The following is a 23244-nucleotide window of genomic DNA, read 5'->3' as shown; positions in this document are numbered from 1 at the left end:
GATTAGATCAACTGCAGTACCCACACTCAGTGGAATAGAACACAGTTCAGCCAGGAGATAAACGATGCAGCCTCTATATGTCTGACATGGAAAGATGTCCAGTGATACATTTAAGAAAACAAGGCACAGAGCAGTTTGTGGAAATTAAACCAACAGGTGGTCTCAGCTGCTCTAGCTCCCTCCAGGTTGTCCCAGCAAACCTGTGTATTTTCTTCTCTTGACAAAATCTCTTCATTCCACCCTCAGATAGCCAGACTGTACCCCAACACGAACTTGGAGCTCCAGGGAGCAGTGATCTCTGCCCCGTGCCTGAACTTCAGCCCTGGAAATCTGTCTACAGCTGCCCAGATGGAGATCGAAGCCTTTGTGCTCCTGCCCAACTCTGTCAAGGAGCCTGTCTTCCGGCTCAGTGTGGTAAGGTTCAAAGCCTTTGCAAATGTTGCCTTTTCCTGCTGGTTCTTCCTCGCACTGACCACCTGGTTAATTCCTTAAGATCAATTTCAACTTAAGGATCCTCAGATAGGCCTTTCTCTTCTTTTTTTCCTAAGTTTATTTATTTATTTATTTTTGGTTGCTATGGGTCTTTATTGCTACACGCAGGCTTTCTCTTGCTGCAGCGGCTGGAGGCTACTCTCTAGTTGCGCTATACAAGCTTCTCATTGTGCTGGCTTTTCTTGTCATAGAGCACAGGTTACAGGGCATGCAGTCTTCAGTCGTTGTGATGCACAGGCCTAGTTGCCCAAAGCATGTGGGGTCTTAGTTCCCAGACCAGGGATCGAACCCATGTCTCCTGTATTGGCAGGCAGAGTCTTAACCACTGGACCACCAGGGAAGTCCCAAGATTGGCCTTTCTTGATTGCCCTTATCCCTGATCTATCTTACAACCCTTGTCACTTTTTTCTAACGGCATCCTTTTATTTTTCTTCATAGAACTTATGTAAAGATACTTATGTAGCTCTTTGCAGGTTTACTTACTTAATGTATACTTGTTCCACTAAGTGAGTCCATAAGGAGAAGTCCAGATTTAGCGGCTAAACAGTAACAATTGCTCCCAGATGTTGTATGTGCAATTTAATGGTTGTCCTTGTTATCAAAATTGTCATCGATATATTTAAATTAAAACGTAATTTATTATTAATACTGTTATTATTCCTTAGAGCTGAATCTTGGCCCTGAGATAGCTAGAAAGGATCCCTTTAGAGATCTCCAGAGATAAGCCTCTGTACCTTGGTGGCTCAGACAGTAAAGAATCCGCCTGCAATGCAGTAGACTCGGGTTCGATCCCTAGGTGGGGAAGATCCCCTGGAGGAGGGCATGGCAACCCACTCCAGTATTCTTGCCTGGAGAATCCCCACAGATGGAGGAGCCTGGTGGGCTGCAGTCCACGGGGTCGCAAAGCGTCAGACACGATGAAGCAACAAAGCACCGCACATCTTCTCTTGGTCGTCTGTTCAGAGTTTAATTGCTATCGTAGTCAGCCACGCCATGCTTAAGTCACTTCAGTCATGTCCAGCTCTTTGTGACCCTGTGGACTGTAGCCCTCCAGGCACCTCTGTCCATGGGATTTTCCAGTCAAGAATACTGGAATGGGTTGCCATGCACTCCTCCCGGGGATCTTCCCAACCCAGGGATCGAACCTGGGTTTCCTGTATTGCAGGTGGATTCTTTACCACTAGTGCCACCTAGGAAGCCCATCATAGTGAGCAATTTCAAGTAAAAATGTTCAAGTCCAAGTTCAAACGTTTATTAGCACCTACGATGAGCTTCCTGGTAACCTACAGTCCAGTGGGCAAGTTCCTGCTTTAACTCAGTGAGGTACCATTTAGAGGAGACAGCCAGTTCTCGTAGTTATGCATCCTGTACACAACAACCTCCTTCACTCAGACCTGTTTCTTTTTACTGGAATTTCCAGGCCACTAATGTGTCTGCCATGTTGACCTTCAACACCAGCAAGATCACTGGATTCTTGGAGCCAGGAAAGTAAGTCAGCATGCTGCCCACGTGGGGGCGCTCAACTGGGCTCACTCCATCTGACGCTGCAGCTGATTCAGTGCAGCTGGAGGTGGGATGTAACTGGATCCCCCTTCAACGTTAGGGCCCACCACTGGGTGGGGAAGCAAACTTAAATTTTAGCCCAACTGGACCAATTCTTTCCCCCCACTGGTCCTGTCTCCTTAAACTTCCTTTCCACCATTACTTCCAAACGTCTAAAGAATTTACTGTTTTTTCTTTATCTATGAATTTTAGATATCAGCAATATTGACTTCCTGAAATTACAGAGATTGAGTTCTTTTACACTACACACTTCCCCTCTGCAAGCCTTCCCAGTAAAGTCGTATCCTTGTTTTTGGTTCCTCAATAATCTTTTTCACTTTCACTCTACCACACCCTTGGCCCTATGCCTTCTCCAGTTGGTGTTTCCTTCTTCTGGGGGATCCCCACATTAGGTTTCCCTTGAACATAATGCCCACATCTCTGAATCTTCTCTGATTTGTTATAGGATACAAGTGGAACTGAAAGAATCTAAAGTTGGACGATTCAATGTAAGTTATTATTGTTTTTATTTAAGAAATGATTAGGGTAGTAATTTAGAGTATTTACTTAGCAATGCTTTGGCAGCTGTAATAGAGAAGGAGAAGAGTTACTCTCAGCCCTAGAAATCATAGAAGTCCCTAAGGACATGAAACATAGGGCAGAAGAACAGTTACCTCCCAATATTAGATTAAATTAAATCATTTGGTGGACAGAATTCTTTTAATTGCAAGGGGAAAAAAGGCTAACTAAAAGTGTCTTAAGCAAAGAGGAGGAATGAATAGGATCATATACTAAAAAACAAAAATAAAAAAGCTAAGGATAGAGGTTTCAGGCACAGCTGGATCCAGGTGTTCAGATTAGTGCATCAATTTGAAAAGGCAGGGAAAGTTATTATAGGACTGTATGAAATCATGTGTGCAAAACTTCTGAAAACTGTAGCACACTATAGAATTTAAAGAATCTTTCATGAATTTTTTAAGAAGAAAAAAGAATATATATATATATATATATAAAGAGAAGAATCTCTGTCTCTCCATTCTGCTTTCATCTGTTTGCTTCATTCTCAGGCAGGTTCTTCCCATTGGTGGAAAATTCCCAAATTTCCTGTAGTTTTATTAAAAAAAAAAAAAACCTACCAAAAAAAAAAAGATCGTGTGCTAGTCCTCATTGGGTTATTCTTAATCAAGTGCCCGTCTTTAGCCAAACATCTTGGCTGGAAACTGGACAAAGCCAATCAACCAGCATGGGTTTCATCTCCCCAGAACCGAGATTTGCAGTCCCAAACCACGTGGACTGAGATAGGAAAGGAGCATTCCCCTGAAGAAAATAGGAATTCTCTTATTTAAACAAAAGGAACTGATGGCTGGGCAGGCAAAACCAAGAGATGATTTCCACAAAGAGGAAAACGTGGCCGTGGTGAAACGGCCTCGTATGAAAGGAGAACAGAGAATGGGAAGATTTGCGTGGGCTGAAACACTCAGGAGAGATTTCTGAAGAGGGAAATTGGGGTGATGTTCCTCCTCACAGGTCAAGGAGGAGATGGAAAGATTTTAACCTACAGTAGTTGGCTATCTTTTTACCATCCTATGGATACTGGTCCTCTCCGACCCCTCTCTACCTGCTCTCCACTGACCAGACTTTCCCTCAGGTACAAGAGGACATAAACACATAAGTGTGAGGAGAGACACTGCTCACAGAGACCCCGAAGGATGACTCCTTTCAGAGAATGAAGGATGAAGTGAATAATGGCACACTAATACTGTGTCCGTGCGCGGCATGTAAAAATGTGCTGTGAAGTAAATTATTCGTATGTAAAGAGTCACAAAAAGTCATCCTGGGACTTCCCTGGTGCAACAGTGCATAAGAATCCGTCTGCCAATGCAGGGGACATGGGTTCGATCCCTGATCCTGGAAGATTCCACATGCCACGGAGCAACCAAGCCCAAGCTCTGCAAGTACTGAAGCCCATGTGCCTGGAGCCCATGCTCACCACAATGAGAAGCCCGTGCAACACAACTAGAGAGGAGCCCCCACTCACCACAACTAGAGAAAGCCCACGCGTAGCAACGAAGACCTAGCACAACCAAGAAAAGATATTTTAAACTAAATAAATATTTGTTTAAAGTCATCCTATCAGATTTTCCCAACATCGACTGTAAAAAAAAAGACCTGTAGACTCATATAAATCTGGATTCCATTTCTAGAAAGTCACTTTCATTCCGTGGGCCTTAGTTTTCTTATCTGTGAAATGGGGGCATTAATATTAACTTTGAAGACTTATAGTGAATCTTATATATATATATATGTCATGCTCTGAGTCCTATACCTGGCACACACTGAGTTAAAAGTTGGGTTTCATAATTTTTGTTTCAACTTTAAAATCATTTTTTGTTATATAAGTGATTTCAGAAAACATTTTCACTGCAAAAAGAAAAATTAAATACTAAATTTAAGGCTAAGCCAAACCTTGATGTTCTTCCTAGAGGAAAGATTGTGTAGGTGCGGTGGTTGTACAGTCTTCCAAAATTTTCTATCGCTTTGTACACATATGAACGCGCATCTCAAAATAGTTTTATTTTATAAAACAATAGCATGATGTTGGTATCTACCTGAAATTTGCTTTTTTTTTTTTCAAGGCTTTTGCCATGTCACCATTTACAGAACCACCCTACCCCCAAGGGTGGCTCTTTGTAGGTTTGTTGGTGGGCAAGATAGTACACGTGGTTATGGTGTACCTCTCCTATTCTCCACTAGGTGGAGCTGTTGGAGGCACTGCTCAATTATTACCTTCTCAACAACTTTTACCCCAAGGTCAATGGTAAGAATCACTATGGACTTTTCTAAGTCAAGAGTGGACACTGCTCTTCGTGGGAAAGAAAGCTGGAACCAGGGCTCTCCTGCAGGCTGCGTGATCTGGGCGAGTCACTTATCCTCTCAGTTTCAGTGGCCTGTCTGGGAGATGGGAGTGTTGAAGTCGGCCTCATCTTCTTCCACGGTTCTAAGGAGGGTTGGGGACACGGGCAGTTTTGGGAGCATAGGAAACCTCCTCCTAAGAGAGAAAGAAGGGCTCACAGAAGTGCCCACACACACCCTGAAGTGACAGATCAAAGACTGAGAACCAAGTTAACACGCAGAGCACAAGGCAAGGTGTGTGCGTGCTCAGTCGTGTCCGACTCTTGGTGACCCCATGGGTTGTAGCCCGCCAGGCTCCTCTGCCCACGGGAATTCCCAGGCAAGAATTCTGGAGTGGGTTGCCCTTTTCTTTTCCAGGGGATCTTCCTAACTGAAGGATCAAACACATGTCTCCTGTGGCTCCTGCATTGGCAGGATTCTTTACCGCTTGAGCTACCTGTCCACCTCTAAATTTACATTTCCCAGTTAGTTGCCGATTCCTTTGTCAAAAACTAAAGCATAAAGACCTAAACCCTCTTTCCACGAGGCCGTGCTTCATTTGGCTGCAGCAGAAAGCAGGATACAGGTCGGGAGCCAAGAGCAAGTACCCACCAGCTCATTATCATGAGTGGACTCTGCCCCATCCTTGCCTCTACCTCCACAGAGCACCATGGCTGAGAGTTCAGGCTCCTGTGTCAGCCTGCCTGGCATCAAGCCTCAGTTCTTCCACTTTCTAGCTGTGTGACCTAGCACAAGTTACTTGGCCATTCTGGGCTTCAGTTTCCTTCTCTGTAACGTGAGAATAGTAATCCCAATCTTCAGTTATAATTAAATAGGAATATACTATGTATGGAGTTTCCAGAAAGGACCTTTTTTTTGGTAAAATTTTCTCCATAATTATTTACTAACAAGTCTCTCAACATTCTGCCTCTACCCTCCAGATAAGTTGGCAGAAGGCTTCCCCCTCCCTCTGCTACGGAAAATTCAGCTCTACGACCCCATTCTCCAGATCCACAAGGTCAGTGGGTTCAGAGGGTCTCTGAGGATTTGAGGAGGGGGTTGGTGAGCTTTCCTGGTTGGCAGGCTATAACTCAGTGGGTGGGACCCACCCCAACCCTGCAGCTGGGAAAGCCTGGACGGTGTGTGGAACAATTTGGGGTCAGCTGGGATGTCATGAAGACATCCACATGTCCTTTATAAGTGGCACCTAATAAAGTGTCCTTTATTAGGGCAGGAAGGATTTGACACAATCTGTGTCACAATTTTTCCACACCCACGCCCCACCATGGGTGACCAAGAGGAACCTCAGGATGAGCTCATTTTGAAAATACAGCAGTCCTAAATACACCAACAGTTCAGGTTCTGAAAGGCATTTGTACGTTTTTGAAATTTCTCATTTCTTGGGATTTCCCTAGTGGTCCAGTGGTTAGGACTCAGCACTTTCACTGCTGAGGGCCCACGTTCAATCCCTGGTTAGGGTACTAAGATTCCACAAGCCTCACTGCATGGCCAAAACATAGATTGGAATAGAATGGAATGGAATAGAATGGAAAAGAATAGAATAGAATTTCTTCTAATTACTTAAGTGGAAGAAGTTTGTCATGGATTCATGTTTGGTGTGCTGCCCCTCATAAACCCATCGCCCCACCACACCCACAGCCTGACTTACGTGTCCTTCCTTCCAGCCTGTTGTTTTCTCTAAGCACTTTTTGAAATTGTTTTGGATAGTTGCCTTGCTACCTCTCAGACTTGTTTTTCTTTCTTCTCTTTTTTTCTTTTTGTTGGCAATTGAGTCTCCTCTCCACCTATGTTGAATACTGTCCCAACCATGCCATGAACCATCGTTTATAACTATTTGAATGTCAAGGAATATGTCTTATTCTTCATTAGACTCTCCACTATTCTAGCCGGGCATTTTATGCGCCATCTGTGCCCCACGGTTCAGGTTATCTTTCTAGAACAGCATCTGTGAGGTGGGATGACTGGGTTGGCAGCCTTGTGAGCATTTAAGGGCATACTGCTTTGTGCCTGATACATAGTCAACATCCAGCAAATAACAGCTACTGAAGAGAGTGACAGGCAGCAGAGTGATCAGAAACATTGAAACAGACATCACCTGTCACATTTGAAAAGCAAATGTCTGGAGCCCTTTTGGACCCAGAGATAGTCAACATCCAACTCTTATTGAGAGTTTGTAAGGAGTGAGACAGATCATTGTTGAAAGCAAGGACTGAGTGACAGCTCACTCAGCTGGCCTCAGTTTCCTCCTCTGTCAAATGAGATGTAGCCCAAACCTTACTGGGCTCTTGTGAAGATTAGAGCTTTTAGCTACTTGGCGTAATGGAAGTCATTAGAAGATTCGTTAGATTGACCCTTAAGCGACGAGTTTGAAAGTCCCCAGATTCGCTTATATGCAGATTTTTTTTCAATGAAAAGTGAAAGTCATTCAGTTGTATCCAACTCTTTGCAACCCCATGGACTATACAGTCCATGGAATTCTCTAGGCCAGAATATTGGAATGGGTAGCCTTTCCCTTCTCCAGGGGATCTTCCCAACCCAGGGATCAAACCCAAGTTTCCCTCATTGCTGGCGGATTCTTTAGCTGAGCCACAGCTGAGCCACAAGGGAAGCCCAAGAATAACGGGAGTGGGTAGCCTATTCCTTCTACAGCGGATCTTCCTGACCCAGGAATTGAACTGGGGTTTCCTGCGTTGCAGGTGGATTCTTTACCAACTGAGCTATCAGGGAAGCCCTTTTTTTCCCATAGTAAATACTAAGTTATTACACCATCTGCACAGCTGGTTGAATCTGGGCATGCTGAACCACAGATGCGAGGAATCATGGATACAGAGAGCTGACTATAAGCTCTACATGGATTTTCCACCCATGGAGCGTCAACGCCCCTAGTCCTCATTTAACAACTGGTCAACTATATATATAATCACATGCATTAGAATTTTGAGGTCAACTCTGCCAATGTGTTTTCGCCCCAAAAACCAGGGAAAGAATTGGATTTTGCTCTGCGTTCAGAATTCCCATGCCTTAGGTGATGGAAACTTATGAGGGGGTAGGAGAGTAAACCCCAGCAGCTCACAGTTTTGTGTTATTTGCCAAGGAGAGAGAATTTAGGTGACATGAAGGACATTTATGAGGTCTGCCAGAAAGCAGCAGCTTGGGAAATGACAGATAAATTGCCACCTTAGAGAAAGTAGCCGGCAAAAGCTGTGCTTTATGGAGACCTTGGGGACAGAGACACAGGCTCGATTTATGTGCTGACCTGGTTTCTGACAGAGCGTGTGCTTCCCCAGATGTGGGCCTCCCTTTAAATCAGAGATGCGTCTTTTTGGAGTAGAGGATGCTTTCACCATCCCATCCTGTCTTGTCTCTCCTAGGACTTCCTGTTTTTGGGGACCAACGTTCGGTACCTGAGAGTTTGAGGGCAAGGTGAAAGACAGGGCTTGGAGGCCACAGCTGGATCGCCAAGTTGCATTTCCAGATGTGCAGCACTTTCCTGGAGATTCTGGGAAGAAGAAGACGTCTCTGCTATCAGCTGTGGGGACTTGGCCTCTTCCCCCACCCTTTCAGCAGGTGCGCCCACACCCTCTCTGACTCCAGACTTTACCTTCCCACCAGAATAGACCATCCTCACCCACTAACCTGTCCTATCTTTAAGGGCAGGTACTGTCTTTTTTATTCACCACTGAATCTGTGCCTAGCAGAGTGCTGGCACTTGGTTGGTCCTCAATAAATATTTATTGAATGGCTCAATGAAGGAACCACCTGATACTTCAGCTGAACTGCCGTACCACCCACCCTCCACTACCTAAGGGGTCTTTGGATGGTCAGTTCCTTCTGTGGTCTCCAAGGATGAGCCCTGACTGCATTCTCATTTCTCGGCAATGCTGTTGTGGAAACCTCCATGAGGGAACGTGGGATTTTGCTCCCTGCTCAGCCCTGGAGCTGGTGCTGATGCTGGCTCTCTCAGGCACTTGTCTGTCTCAGTTCATGGACAGTTCATGGGCTCCTTCAGTATGCCCCCCCCTCCTTCCTTCCCTCTCTGCCTGCTACAGACAGAGGAACCAGGGGATCTCCCAGAGCAAAAACTCAGCTTCCTGCTGCTTTCCCCACATTGAAACTGGTGTAAATTAGGAGGAAATGGATCCGTCTAGGTTTTGAGTCCAACCCAAATATAAAGCTCATCCCACTGATGTTTATGAGCTTCAAGCCTGGAGGAATAAGCCGTGATTTCTGATTACTGAACAACCTACCTTTGATCAGACTTTACCAAAGAGTCATTTCCAAGTTATGTGTTTGGGCCCCCAGGGACTGGGAATCAGAAAGCTTGTTGGATATTTTTTTAATTGTGTTATTGAGCACATGGATGGAGCTGCCGGCTAGCAGATAATTCACAGGGAATAGACCCATTTACCCTGTGCGTGACAGAGATGAATTCCAAGTTGGGACGATGCACTGTCACCCAGCTAGCGGTGGGGTAAGCCACGGCTTCACCTCATCCCTTTTGTGCACTTATTCACCACCATCATCCACCCCAGTGATGGACTGTGAAGGGCTTGACTTCATCCAGCATTGGCCATGTGGCCCTGGGCAGGTCCTTTTCCCCTTTCCCCCACTTTATGCTATAAAATAAGGACGTTAATAATAGTATCCATGACCCAGGACTATTATAATGAGGATATTAGTTGATCCATGTAAAAGGATTTATTTAGCCCTACTGGGGATTCAGTGATTATCGCCTGGACATCCTTACTAAGTATCTCCTGTTTGTAGGCCCTGAGCTGATCAGCACAGGGAAAGGAGAAGCAGCACAGACCAGCTCCAGTGCCTGCTTTTCAGAACTTTGCCTTATGGTGGAAAGAGTCAGTCTTGATCCCAACACATTTGCTCTGGGCCCCAGGGCAAGGACTCTCTAAAGTCCTCATGTGTCAGATTTGCTGGGAACCCCTCCTTGCATGGTGACTAGGGATGCAATGGGTTCACATCCAGCTTCCAGGGATGGGGGAAAAATAGGCGTAACCAAGTCCTGGTAAACAGCTGATGCATTTATCACCTGCCTTCCTCTGGGCTCCCTGGAAGCAGACTCTGAGACAAGGAGGTGGGGACAAGTAATTTATTGGGAAGAGGATCCCGGGAAGTAACCAGTGGAGGAGAGGAAGTGAGTGGAGAAGGAAAGGAAAGCTTTAAACTCTAAAGCTCAAAAGATTCATGACCAAACCAGTTTCCACCTTAATCCCACTGAGGGGACCCTGGGAGCCAGTGTTGGACCCTCTCCGAGGACCCACCCAAGGCCAAGATTGCCAGGATGCTGTACGTCATCTCCCGTCTGTCACTGGTTGAGGGGATCTCCTGGAGGACATTAGTTCTCTGGTTCTTCTAGTGTAGACAGAGTGGGCTCTGGCACTCATAGAAACCTCTAGGGCAAAGAAACCTAAGTGCCAGCAAGTAGAACTCAGGTTGGCATGACTGACTAGTAAGATAGGTGGGGCCTACCTACGGGCCCAAACTTCTGGATGTGATATGAGACTGTTTGCCACGTTGCTTGTAAAGCCTGGGTTGGTCTCCTCTGCATATTTTAACTTTTTAATATTTGTTTGTTTGGCTGCACCAGGTCTTAATTGTGGCATGTGAACTCTTAGTTGCAGTAGGCGGAATCTAGTTCTCCCAGCAAGGATCGAACCTAGGCCCCCTGCACTGGGAGGGAGGGATCTTAGTCACTGGACCACCAGGTATCCCTCCTCTGTGTATTTTTAAGAAACTCAGCCTGTTTTGCAAGCAAGTCCTCATTTCATAGCATTCTAGGTCATTCCAGGGCATTCCAAGGAATGGCTCCAAGAAAGGACTTGGGGAAGCCCAGTACTTGATGAGTATGGGACAACCAGGTTTGCTATGAGACAGGGTAAAAAAAGCACTTATTTATGAAAGTACAAAGTATTTCTCATTCACAAAGCAAGGAAAGGCCATTTCTACCCAGTGAGACTAAACATGTTCCCTCAGTAGCAGAGCCTCAAATTAGGCAGTCATCGTGTCTTGCTGGGGTGGCTCCAGGACCACCACTGCCAGTCCTGGGGTCCCCTAGCAGGTTCTGAGACCCTGATGTCTGGCTGTAGATGTGCACGTATCCTTAGCAGCTCAGCCTTGGTATGGCGTATTCTAATATTAACAGTCAGAACTCAGGGCTATCAAAGAACCATCAAGAGACTGTACAAGAACCACTGATAGCCATTGTGCCATAGACTTCACCCCACACAAACTAAGATGCCACCCTGGAGATGCTCTTCCTAGCTACGAAGTGCCTCTCCCCCTCTTCACTAACTTCCCAAGAGCCCTCCTACAGCCTCACACTGTTCCATATTTGTGTACCCACACAGACAACTTCCCCTTTCTTAAAGATGCATTGGATTTTCTGGTGAGGGTGAAGCTCAATTTTTTTAACCAACCCACTATTAACTGGTCCTCAGGTTGTTTCCAATACTTAGATTTTATAAGTAAGAAGCCCAGCTCCTCATTTTAACTGAAGTCCAGACAACAGAGGATGAGATGGTTGGATGGCATCACTGACTCAATGGACATGAGTTTGAGTAAGCTCTAGGAGTTGGTAATAGACAGGGAAGCTTGGCATGCTGCAGTCCATGGGGTCCAAAAGAGTCGGACATGACTGAGCGACTGAACTGGACTGAGCACTTACCCAAAAACTTAAGTGAGATTTCTGAGGCCTTACTGTAGGCAATGACAAAGGCTTGACCTGACGGGCCATGTGGAGGAAAACTACCCTCCCCACACCAGTCTTGGCGCCCAGTAAATTCACTGTGGTCCCCAAGGGGAGCTGCAGTCAGAGACTCAGACACCCTGGCTGGGCATGCTCCTTGCATATGTGCATTCCTATCCCAGAAGCCTTCATTCCTAAGTCTCTTTACCTGAAACCTCAGGCCAAGGTCTTTAGATGCCTCTGCCAAAGACCCTATCAGAGAGCGAAGTGGGGAACCTTGAAGACTTTTTCCCCACAATGATTCGTTGTTGTTGTTGCTCAGTTGCTAAGTCTCCTCTGACTCTTTTGCAACCCCATGGACTGTAGCCTGACAGGCTCCCCTGTCCATGGGACTTCCCAGGCAAGAATACTGGAGTGGGTTGCCCCTTCCTTCTCCAGGGGATCTCCCCAACCCAGGGACTGAACCCACATCTCCTGCATTGGCAGTTGGATTCTTTACCACTGAGCCACCAGGGAAACCCATAATGACTCAGGCTCAGTCCTCGTCCACTCCCAGCACCCTCCCCATCCCCACCCCCTTGGCTCAGGGTCCAGGAATCTGCCAGAGGCTTCTGTTTGGGAATCCCTATCAATGAGATGACCCCAATGTCTACACCAATCTCCCTGACCCGCCTGCATGCTGCCCAATGGAGGAAATGCAACAGGGGCATCAGTGCTTTCTCTGGTTTGAGCCTCTTGCTTATATTTCGGGTTGAGTGACTAAAGGCTTTGCTGTGACTTGCATTTGGGCTTGTTGTTGCTTTAATCAACTACACCCACAGCCCAGGTGGCAGCCCAGCTCTCTCTCCAACTCAGCTGAACTCGTGACAATAAATAATGTTTCAGGGAATAACCTTATCCATACATCATTTCTTATTCATGCATCCGCACATGTACAGGAGCCAGCTCACCCATGAAATAAATGTCCAGAAATGGAATTCAGTCATTTAAAGAGACTTTTCCATCAATTTAGCAGCTGGGTATTTGCTCTCAGTCTCCTCTGTCACCCTCCCCGCTCCTCCTGAGTATACACAAGAAGGGGCTCCCTCAGAATCACAGCGTTGGCTTGAAGAAGGTTGCGTAGTAAAGAATTCAGCTTGGCTCAGAGAGGTCTGGGCTTTGTTCTTCTGGGGACTAGATCCCTCATGCCATGAGGCACCCAAGCCTACACCACAGCTAGAGAAGCCTCCAGGTGCCACAACTAAGACCTGAGACAGCCAAATAAAGAAAGAAAAAGGTGGCTCTCTAAGAACTCCTCCTGACAAAATCCAAGTGTTGGCAAGAACGTGGAGTAACCGGAACACTCGTCTGCTGCTGGTGGGAGTGAAAGTTGGTACAACCATTGGAATGACCTGCTACAGTTGAACATGGCTATGCCCCAGTGATCATACACCCAACTGAAATGCCCTCATACGTTCACCAAAGACACTTACTGGTGTGTTCATGTATGCTCGTCATCACAGCCTCCAATTGAAAATAACCCAAATGTCCATCAGCAGTGGATGGACACATGGTGAAATATTCACACAATGGAATATTAAGCAGCAATGAACACAAAGGAACTTCAACTGAACATTTATATGCCAACAACTCATTTAGCCATCCCATTTACAGTCCCTCTCTCAAGAAAGCTATGTAACTTCATTTTCTGGGGGTGGGGGTGGGGGTGTCTCACTGCACAGCTTGCATATTTTGGTTCCCCAACCAGGGATTGAATGGGGCCACAGCAGCAAAAGCACCAAGTCCTAACCAATGGACCCCAGGGAATTCCCAGTAGCTTCATATTTTTGGCTTCTCTGTTGGTCAATTTATAATTTCAGATACTACATCTGCACTTTTGTTTCCTGCTTCGTCAACTACACATAGATTGCATCTCTTAATTTCTCTTTACTCACGGTGACCTAGGACCTCTCTGAGCCCAAGTTCCTTCAAGCTGAACAAGAGCAGATGAGAAACAGTCTGACTCGATAGCTAGTCATGAATCCATTTCTCCTTCTTCCTGGGCACATAACTGTTTCCCAGCCTCCCTTGCAGTTAGATGTGACCTTGTAACCGAGCTTTGGCAAATGGAATGTGAGCAGAAGTAATCTATGCCACTCCAGGTGTAGCCCATAAACACCCCCATATGAGTCTGACTCTCTCTCTCCCCGCCCCCCGCCCCCAGCCAAATGTTCACACCCAAGGTAACTTGAGATAAATGTCTTGAAGATGACAGAGCCTGCAGCAACCTGGGTCCCTGACTGATTGCTGTGTCATGAACTTCCAGTGCTATGTTGAATAGAAGTGGCAATAAGTGGACATCCTTGCCTTATTCCTAGAGGAAAGCTTTCAGTGTTTCACCGCTGAGTAAGATATCTGTGGTGAGCTTTTCATATATGGCCTTTATTAGGTTGAAGTAGTTTCCTTGTTTTCCTAGTTTGTCGAATGTTTTATCATGAAAGGCAGTTGAATTTTGTCACATGCTTTTCCTGCATCTACTGAGATGACTGTGTGATTTTTATCCTTCATTCTGTCAGTATGGTGTATCATTGGCATCTGTAGAACCATCCTTGCCCCACACAGGTAAATCCCACTTGGTCATGTTGTATGATCATTTTAATGAGCTGTTGAATTTGATTTGCTAGTATTTTGTTGAGGATTTTTGCATCTATAGTCATCGAAGATATTGGCCTGTAGTTTTCTTTTCTTGTACTGTCTTCGTTTGGCTTTGATATCTGGGTAACACTAGCCTCACAAAATGAGTTTGGGAGTGTTCCCTCTTCTTCAATATTTTGGAAAAGTTTGAGAAGTATTGGCACTGATTCTTCTTTAAATGTTTGGTAGAATTCTCAGTGAATCCATCTGGTCCTGGGCTTTTCTTTTGGGGGACATTTTTGATGATTGATTCAATCTCCTTATTGGTTGCAAGTCTGCTCAGATTTTCCATTTTTTCATGATTCAGTCTTGGTTGGGTATATGTTTCTAGGAATGTTTCCATTCCTTCTAGCTTACCCAATTTGCTGGCATATAATTGTTCACAGTGGTCTCTTATCATCTTTTCTTTATTTCTGTGTCATCAGTTGTAATGTCATCTCTTTCATTTCTGATTTCATTTACATCTCTCTCTCTCTTTTTTTTTTTTTTAGTCTAGTGAAAGCTCTATGAATTCCATTGATCTCTGTAAAAAGACATCTCTTAGGTCCATTGATTTGCCCTGCTTAGTTAACCCTTTTTTTCCCCCAGCAAGAAAATATGCACCTAATTAGACCACAAACAACCAAATAATCTCTCCTGGTACAGAGTTTTAAAAGCTTGTCATCAGCTTTACAGCTCATTTAGCAATCAATTGTGAGGCACTGTGAATTCCTATTTAAATATTTTGTTGTCCTATTTCTCCTGAGTTTTATGTCTGACCTCTGTAAGTAGATTATACTTTCCTTGAGGGCAGGAAACAGATATTATATGCCTTTGTATCACCCATGGCTCATTGAAATACTGAGTCGGGCACTTAATATGTATCTGGTGATTTGATTTGAAGTCTCTTGTCACTTAGCCTAATTTTCCGATCTTTTCCCCAGCTATGGGCCGCCCCAGGCCCTTTCCACATAGCTTTTCCAATTTTAGTCTGTTCTTAATTGTCTTTGTGCCTTTCTCTTTGCTATACCACACATGCTCAGTGGCCCTGTATTTCCCTTTTATATCACTCCTGTTCAGATCATAGAACTCCCCAAAGGATGTCTCACCTGATTCTCACTCTTTGCAATGGCTCTAAGCCCTCTGTTAATGCTCCAGAGAGTACTCAGGAGACAGGTGAACCATGAAATGTTAACTCAGGAGGGTGGAAACCCCGGTCAGCAGGAAAAAAAGAGAGGACCTAAAAGGTTGACACTTTAGAGGGTAATCAAGATTTCAGGGATTAGCATAGTTAATATTTTGGGAATTTCCTGATAACTTTCCATTTCAGGAGAGTCTAGGCATGGTTAAGTCATGCAGAGAGGGAGTATCCAGTAGGGTGGAAACTTTTCAACAGAAAAAGTCTCTTTTAGCTCTAACAAGGAGAGGAAACCAGTCAATCCTAAAGGAAATCAACTCTGAATATTCATTGGAAGAACTGATGCTGAAGCTGAAGCTCCAATACTTTGGCCACCTGATGTGAAAAGCTGACTGGAAAAGACCCTGATGCTGGGAAAGATTGAGGGCAGGAGGAGAAGCGGGCAACAGAGCATGAGACGGTTGGATGGCATTATCAACTCAATAGACATGAATTTGAGCCAACTCCGGAAGATAGTGAAGGACAGAGAAACCTGGTGAGCTTCAGTCCATGGGGTCACAAAGAGTCGGACATGACTTAAGAACTAAACAACAAGCTCTAATGTTCTTTGATTCAAACTTACCATTATGTATTGAATTGTATCCTCCAAAACAGATATGATGAAGTCCTAACCTCCAGCAACTCAAAATGTAATTTTATTTGGAAATAGGGTCTTGATGGAGATAATCAAGTTAAAATGAGATCATTTAAGGTGGTCCCTAATCCAATAGAACTGAAAGTGAAAAGTGAAAGTGTTAGCTGCTCAGTTGTATATGACTCTTTGCCACCCCATGGACTGTAGCCCTCCAGGCTCTTCTGTCCATGAAATTCTCCAGGCAAGAATACTAGAGTGGGTAGCCATTTCCTCCTCCAGGGGATCTTCCTGACCTAGGGATCGAACCCAGATCTCCTGCATTGTAGGCAGACTTTTTACTGCCTGAGCCCCAAAGGAAGCCCCAATACAACTGGGGTCCTTATAAATTTGGACACAGAAACAGACACCCACAGAGAGAAAAGATGATGACAAAGGCAGAGAGCAGACATGTAGTTTCAAGCCAAAAAGTGTTTGGGGCTCCCAGAAGCTAAGAAGAGACAAAGAAGAATTCTACCCAGAGTCTCAGAGGAAGCTCGGTGCGGTGGATACCTTAATTTCAGACTTCTGGCCTCCAGAACTGTGAGACAATAAATTTCTATAGTTTTAAGCCACCCAGTTTGTGGTCCTTTTTTTTAAATGTTTTTTTATTCTGGTAAAAGTCACATAATGTAAAATATATTATTTTAACCACATTTAACTGTCAGTTCAGTGGCACTAAGAATTTTCACATCATTGTGCAACTCTCACCATCATCCGTCTCCTGAATTTTTCACCTTCCTAAACTGAAACTCTGTCCCCGTTAAACACTAATTCCCCATTCCCCGTCCCGACCTCACCCCACCTCCAGCCCCTGGCATCTCCTAATGTACTTTCTGACTCTAGGAATCTAACTATTCTAGGTCACAGCAGTCCTAGGAAACTAGCACACTTACCTTCTCCATGCTGCCTTCCCTTTACCCATAAAACAGGGTAAAACCCATAAACACCCGAATTTGATGTCAACTTCGGGCTTCCCTGATGGCTCAGCAGTAAAAAATCCACCTGCCAAGGCAGGAGATGCAAGTTCGATCCCTGGGTCAGGAAGATCCCCTGGAGAAGAAAATGGCAACCCACTCCAGTGCTCTTGCCTAGGAAATCCCCACAGACAGAGGAGCCTGGCAGGCTACGGTCCACGGGGTCACAAAAATCAGACACGACTTGGCGCTAAACAACAACGTCAGCCTCACAGGAGTGGGAGGGTTTTCACTGAGATAAAGACACCAATGGGTTTTTAATATCATGCATAAGTCAGCTTCTCACTGAGTTTGCAAAGTAAGCACAGCTGTTCCAAGGGTGCTTTTGAGAGGAAAATCTTCTAAAGTGTTCCTTGGGAGATAGCCTCCCAGTTTGCCACGTTCTTTTCTCAGAAGACCCCAGACAACTCAGCTCCCTCAGGACCAGGCCTGCCGGCCCCTGTGAGTCTCAGAGGTGCTGAGGAAGACAATCTGCTGGTGGTCGCTGCTGATGCTTAGTGTTCAATTCTTTGGAAAAACTCTCTTTGCTTCTTAGAAGATTCAGTTTCCCTAGTCTGTGTGCCAATATCCACAATATCCATAAACTAACCAGAGCCCCCTCCCAAGTCTCACTCTAAAGCTTATATTCAAGTGGGGAGACGAGGTAATAAAAAAAACACACAATAAGTTAATTATACAGTAGGTTAAGACACGATAATTGTTTGGGGGGAAAACTGCTGCTGCTGCTTCTAAGTCATGTCAGTCGTGTCTGACTCTGTGTGACCCCATAGACGGCAGCCCACCAGGCTCCCCCGTCCCTGGGATTCTCCAGGCAAGAACACTGGAGTGGGTTGCCATTTCCTTCTCCAATGCATGAAAGTGAAAAGTGAAAGTGAAGTCGCTCAGTCGTGTCTGACTCTTCGAGACCCCATGGACTGCAGCGTACCAGGCTTCTCCGTCCACGGGATTTCCCAGGCAAGAGTACTGGAGTGGGTTGCCATTGCCTTCTCTGGGGGAGAAAACTGAACAAGGTTATAATCCAGTCTTCATTTTGTTGCTCAAATAGTCCCAGCTTTAAACCATCAGGAATGACTTCAGATTGGTTCCTGGGTCCTTTCACTACAGCCCCATCATCTTCTGAGCACTTCCTTACTTGCTAACATCATAATATGTTCCAAGCTCATGGTTTACTTTTTCTGCCCAAGCTCTAGAATTAAATATTTCTCCAAGAAACCTTAGTATATATGTGTGTGTGTGTGTGTGTGTGTGTGTGTGTGTGGGCTTCCCTCATGGCTCAGACAGTAAACAATCTTCCTGCAATGCAGGAGACTCAGGTTTGATCCCTGGGTCGGGAAGATCCCCTGGAGAAGGGAATGGTTACCCACTCCAGTATTCTTGCCTGGAGAATTCCATAAACAGAGGAGCCTGGCAGGCTACAGTCCATGGGGTCGCAAAGAGTTGGAAATGACTGAGCGACTAACACATACAGAAACACACACACGTGTGTGTGTGTGTATATATATATATATATATGAGAATGGTATTTAGAAACCATGATCTGGGCACGACATCTCTAAACATGCGTATTGCTACTGGCTTGTCAGTGCCTTCTGAGAAGACAGAACTAGGAAATACACATGGGTAGGCTAACATTCATACATGTATTTGTATTTATTTCTATGTTTAGCAATCTATAAATATATGAAAACAGAAATTGGGCTTCCCTGGTGGCTCAGTGGTGAAGAATCTGACTGCCAGTACAGGGGCCACGGGTTTGATCCCTGGCCTGGGAAGATCCCATATGCCGAGGGACAACTCAGCCTGTGCGCCACAGCGACTGAGCCCACACACAGCAGCTACTGAAGCCCACACATGGCAGCTACTGAGCCCACTCACAGCAGCTACTGAGCCCACACACGGCAGCTACTGAGCCCACTCACGGCAGCCACTGAGCCCACACACGGCAGCTACTGAAGCCCACTCACCCTAGAGCCCATGCTCTGTCCCAAGAAGTCACTGCAATGAAAAGCCCACATGCCACAACTAGGGAAAGACCACGAGCAGCAATGAAGACCCAGTGTAGCCAAATAAATAAATAAACATAATAAATAAATAAATAAATAAAATTTTAAGAAGAATCCATTGATCAGGAATTCCCTGGTGGTCCAATGGTTAGGACTTTGCACTCTTACTGCCAAAGACCTGGGTTCAATCCTGGCCCCACAAGACATGCCAAAAAAAAAAAAAAATCTGTTGATTAACTTGTGTGGGTTTATTTCTGGACTGTATTTTGTTCCCTTGATTTGCGTCTATCCCAATGCCACTGTTTTGATTACTGCAGCTATATAGATAAGTAGTAAAATCAGGGACTGTGATTCATCTAAATTTATTCTTCATTTTCAAATGTTTTAACTATTCTATCTCCTTTGCCTTTAGGTATACGTTTTGAAATCGGCTTGTCTGTATTTACAAAAATCCCTGCTGGAACTTTGATAGGAATTATGTTAAACCTATAAGTAAATCTGGGGAGAAATGTCATCTCTGTTATATTGAATCATCCAATCTGTGAACACAGTCTATCTCTCCATCTATTGAAGCCTTTGATTTCATAACTTTTCATTGTTTTTATCATACAGATCCTGTACATATTTTATTAGATTTATATCTAAGTATTGCATTTATAGAGCTATCGTAGATGGTATTGTGTTTTTAATTTCCATTTCCAATTGTTCATTGGTAATATAGAGAAATAAGACTGATGTGACTGGTTTCTGTGTGTCAGCCTCCCATCATTTGACTATAGGTTTTTTTATTCCGTAACAGCATTACTCTATTCCACCTCTTAATCTCTCATGAAGAAGTTCTGCTTCAATATTCATAGATTAAATTAGTCCGTGAATTTCCTTTTGCTGCTTTGTCAGGTTTTGATACTTGTCTTTGCTCAGGCTGCTATATGTAACAAAACACCACACATGGTGTGGCTTTAACAACAGAAACTTGTGTACCACCGTTCTGGAGGCTGAGAAGTCTAAGATCAAGGCGCCAGTCAATTTGGTTCCTGGTTAGGGTCCAATTCTTGGCTTGCAGATGATCATCTTCTGGCTGTGTCTTAACACAGCAAGGAGAAAGGGCGATGTCTTATGACTCTTAATAAAGTTACTAAAGGAAATCAAGCCTGAATATTCATTGGAAGGACTGATGCTGAAGCTGACACTCCAATACTTTGGACACCTGATGTGAAGAGCTGACTCATTGGGAAAGACCCTGATGCTGTGAAAGATTGAAGGCAAGAGGAGAAGGGGATGACAGAGGATGAGATGGTTAGATAGCCTCCCCAACTCAGTGGATATGAGTTTGAGTAAACGCTGGGAGACAGTGAAGGACAGGCAAGTCTGGCGTGCTGCAGTCCGTGGAGGTTGCAAAGATTCGGACTGGATTTACCTAGTGAACAACAACAATCCCTTCACGAGGGCTCAGCTACTTCTATAGTTATTAGTCTTTTGGTTTTCAATGTCTTCTTAAGCCAATCCTGGTAATTTTTATTTTTTTTAATTTATTTTGGTTTTAAATCATCTTGATTTTCAAGAGGACTAACACTGCATCATATTAAATAGGCTTTCATAATTTCCCCCCTTACCTTTATACTGCATAATATCATGCAACAATGGAAAAGGATAAAGTAAATCTATCTGTGCTGACATGGAAAGATCTACAAGACAAAATGGGAGGGAAAAAAAGCAAATCTCAGAAAAAGAGAGAATCTGTTTTTAAAAATAAACCTTTAGGGACTTCCCTAGTGGTCTGGTAGCTAAGACTCAGCACACCCAATACAGAGGGCCTGGGTTCAACCCCTGGTCAGGGAACTAGATCCCACAAGCCACAGCTAAGAGTTCGAATGCCACAAGTAAAGAGTCTGCATGCTGCAACAAAGTGAGAAGATCCCACACACTGCAATTAAGACCCAAATAAATAAATATTTTTAAAGGTAATTTAAAAATAAAAACAAGCCTTTGTTTTGGAATTAGGATCTCCTTTTTATATATAAAACGGATATAAAATGGTCTGAAAAGATACCCACTAACATCTAGTTGTGAGCAAGAGGGACTTTTCCTGTGGGCTTCTTTTTAGAGGGGCTGCTCATATTCCCTCCAGGTGCACCCCACCCACAGAGAACACACCCGTCTAGGGCCTGAGACTTCCTTCTAGTCCAGTCTTCCTATTCCTGGGACCCAGAAATTCCTTCCAGAGTCTGCGGGGGTTGGGGGGGTGGGGGTACTTCGCCCCAGGTACATCCTCCTGAGGATGGAGTGCAGCCTTGCTGTGACCACTGCTAAGCCCAATCAGTCACCAAAAGGCACTGTTGAGGGGTGTGGGATGTGAAAATTGGAGTCTCCATGTATGTATGCAAGAAGCTCTGGTGGTGTAGACAGAGCCGGCCACAGGAAGAGAAGGGAGGCCCTACCACTATGTTCTAGGAAGGAACTCTGGAGAGTCCAGAAATTTTAAATCCAAACCTGGTTTCCCAGATCAAAATGAAAGTATATTTGTCCAGGTAGGAGGATAGACCATTGTATTTAACTGTTTGGTGGCTGGATTTACAAAAAATATAGAGATCTATGGCAGGTGGGCCTTGGTTTGACTCTTGTCCAGGACACCACCAATGTCACGGAGGGTCTGGTTCATCCCTGCTACTTCTGGACTTCCCTGGTGGTCCAGTGGTTAAGAATCCACTGCCAGTGCAGGGTACATGGGTTCCATCTCTGGCCCAGGAAGATTCCACATGCCACAAGCCCCAGCCTGGGCTCTAGAGCCCACAATTACTGAAGCCCACAAGCCCCAGAGCCCGTGGCCTACAACAAGAGAGCCCACCACGATGAGAAATGTGTGCGCCGCAGCTAGAGAAAGCCTGTGTAAGGCAACCAAGAACCAGCGCAGTCAATGATAATTAATTAAGTTTTGAAAAATCATGTTACTCCCGGGAGAGAGGTGGAATTTGAAGGAGGAAAGGGGAGAAAGGGTGTTATGGGCTGAACTCTGTCCCCACCAGAATTCATACATTAAAACCCTAAACCCCACCCCCACCCCCTGTATCTTAGACTGTGACTGTATTTTAGAGATGGGGCCTTTTAATGGGGGTGATTAAGTTAAAATATTGGCTGGACCCTAATCCAAAGTGAGTGGTGTTCCTGTAAGAAGAGGAACCTTGGACACACAAAAGGACACCAGAGGCTCATGGACAGAGGGGTGAAGGGGCAGCAAGAGGGCAGATGTCTGCACCCCAACAAGAGAGACCTCAAAGGAAACCCATCTTGCGGGCCCCTTGAACTTGAACTTTCACCCTCCAGAACCACAAGAAGGTAAATTTCTGTTGCTTAAGCCACCCAGCCTGTAGTATTTTCTTCTGGCAGCCTGAACTGACTTTAACTTTTTACTCTATTTTTTCTTCTTGACTTTTATTTCTAATGCCTGTGTATCTGTGCATTATTTATGTAATTAAAAGATACATATTAAAATGTTCCTTTATCATGCTTATCTTTCATTTCTCATCCTAATTATGTCTTCTCTGTATGTGGTCTTTTCCTCTTTGATTAGGCTAGCTAGTGGCTTCTCTGTTTTACTGTGTGGGTTTTTTTCCTGCAATGAATCAGCTCTTCCATTTACCAATTCTACCTTTGTTTTATATTTCGATTGATTAATTTCTGCTTGTCTTCATTCTGCCCTTCTTTCCTTAGATGCATTTTGCTGCTCATTTTGTATCTTCCTGGTTGGAATGCTTATTCATTTATATTTGCCTTTCTTTTTCAGAAAAATAAGTGTTTAAGATGAAATTTCCCTTTCATAATAGTTTTAGCTGTATCTTATTGCTTTAGACACAGAGTGTTTGCATCTTTTCTTTCCAAACTGGTTTGAACTTGCAATTTTGACTTTCTTTTGTTCTCAAATGGAGTTTTACATTTTGAGGTTGGGGGGTGGTTTGCAACTAGAGATTATCATATTAAGTGAAATAAGTCAGAAAGAGAAAGACAGATAGCATAAGATATCATAATATGTAGAATCTAAAATATGACACAAATAAACCTATCTATGAAACAGAAGTAAAATCACGGACATAGAGAACAGGCTGGTGGTTGCCAAGGGTAGGAGGCTGGGGGAGGGATGGAGTGGGAGGTTGGGGTTA

General features: G+C 44.6%; 1 protein-coding gene and 1 non-coding gene across 2 annotated transcripts in view; both read left to right on the top strand.

Moving 5' to 3' along the window:
• The window catches only part of LBP (lipopolysaccharide binding protein), a 32551-nt gene extending 23857 nt beyond the window's left edge, over positions 1-8694 (top strand). The window contains exons 10-15 of the mRNA XM_010829169.1: positions 247-414; positions 1913-1980; positions 2501-2543; positions 4789-4852; positions 5868-5944; positions 8319-8694. Coding sequence (XP_010827471.1) covers positions 247-414; positions 1913-1980; positions 2501-2543; positions 4789-4852; positions 5868-5944; positions 8319-8363 — 465 coding nt within the window. The 3' untranslated portion in view covers positions 8364-8694. The remainder of the gene's footprint in view (positions 1-246; positions 415-1912; positions 1981-2500; positions 2544-4788; positions 4853-5867; positions 5945-8318) is intronic.
• On the top strand, positions 6335-6407 carry TRNAE-UUC. The gene has a single exon. It is a non-coding gene; the product is annotated as a tRNA-Glu (tRNA).
• Positions 8695-23244: the final 14550 nt, after the last annotated feature.

This window comes from Bison bison, unplaced genomic scaffold (genome assembly GCF_000754665.1).
Source record: "Bison bison bison isolate TAMUID 2011002044 unplaced genomic scaffold, Bison_UMD1.0 scf7180017864500, whole genome shotgun sequence".
In the NCBI taxonomy this organism is placed as follows: Eukaryota; Metazoa; Chordata; class Mammalia; order Artiodactyla; family Bovidae; genus Bison; species Bison bison.
Note: the sequence above shows the minus strand (reverse complement) of the source record. Positions and strands in the feature narration are given on the sequence as shown.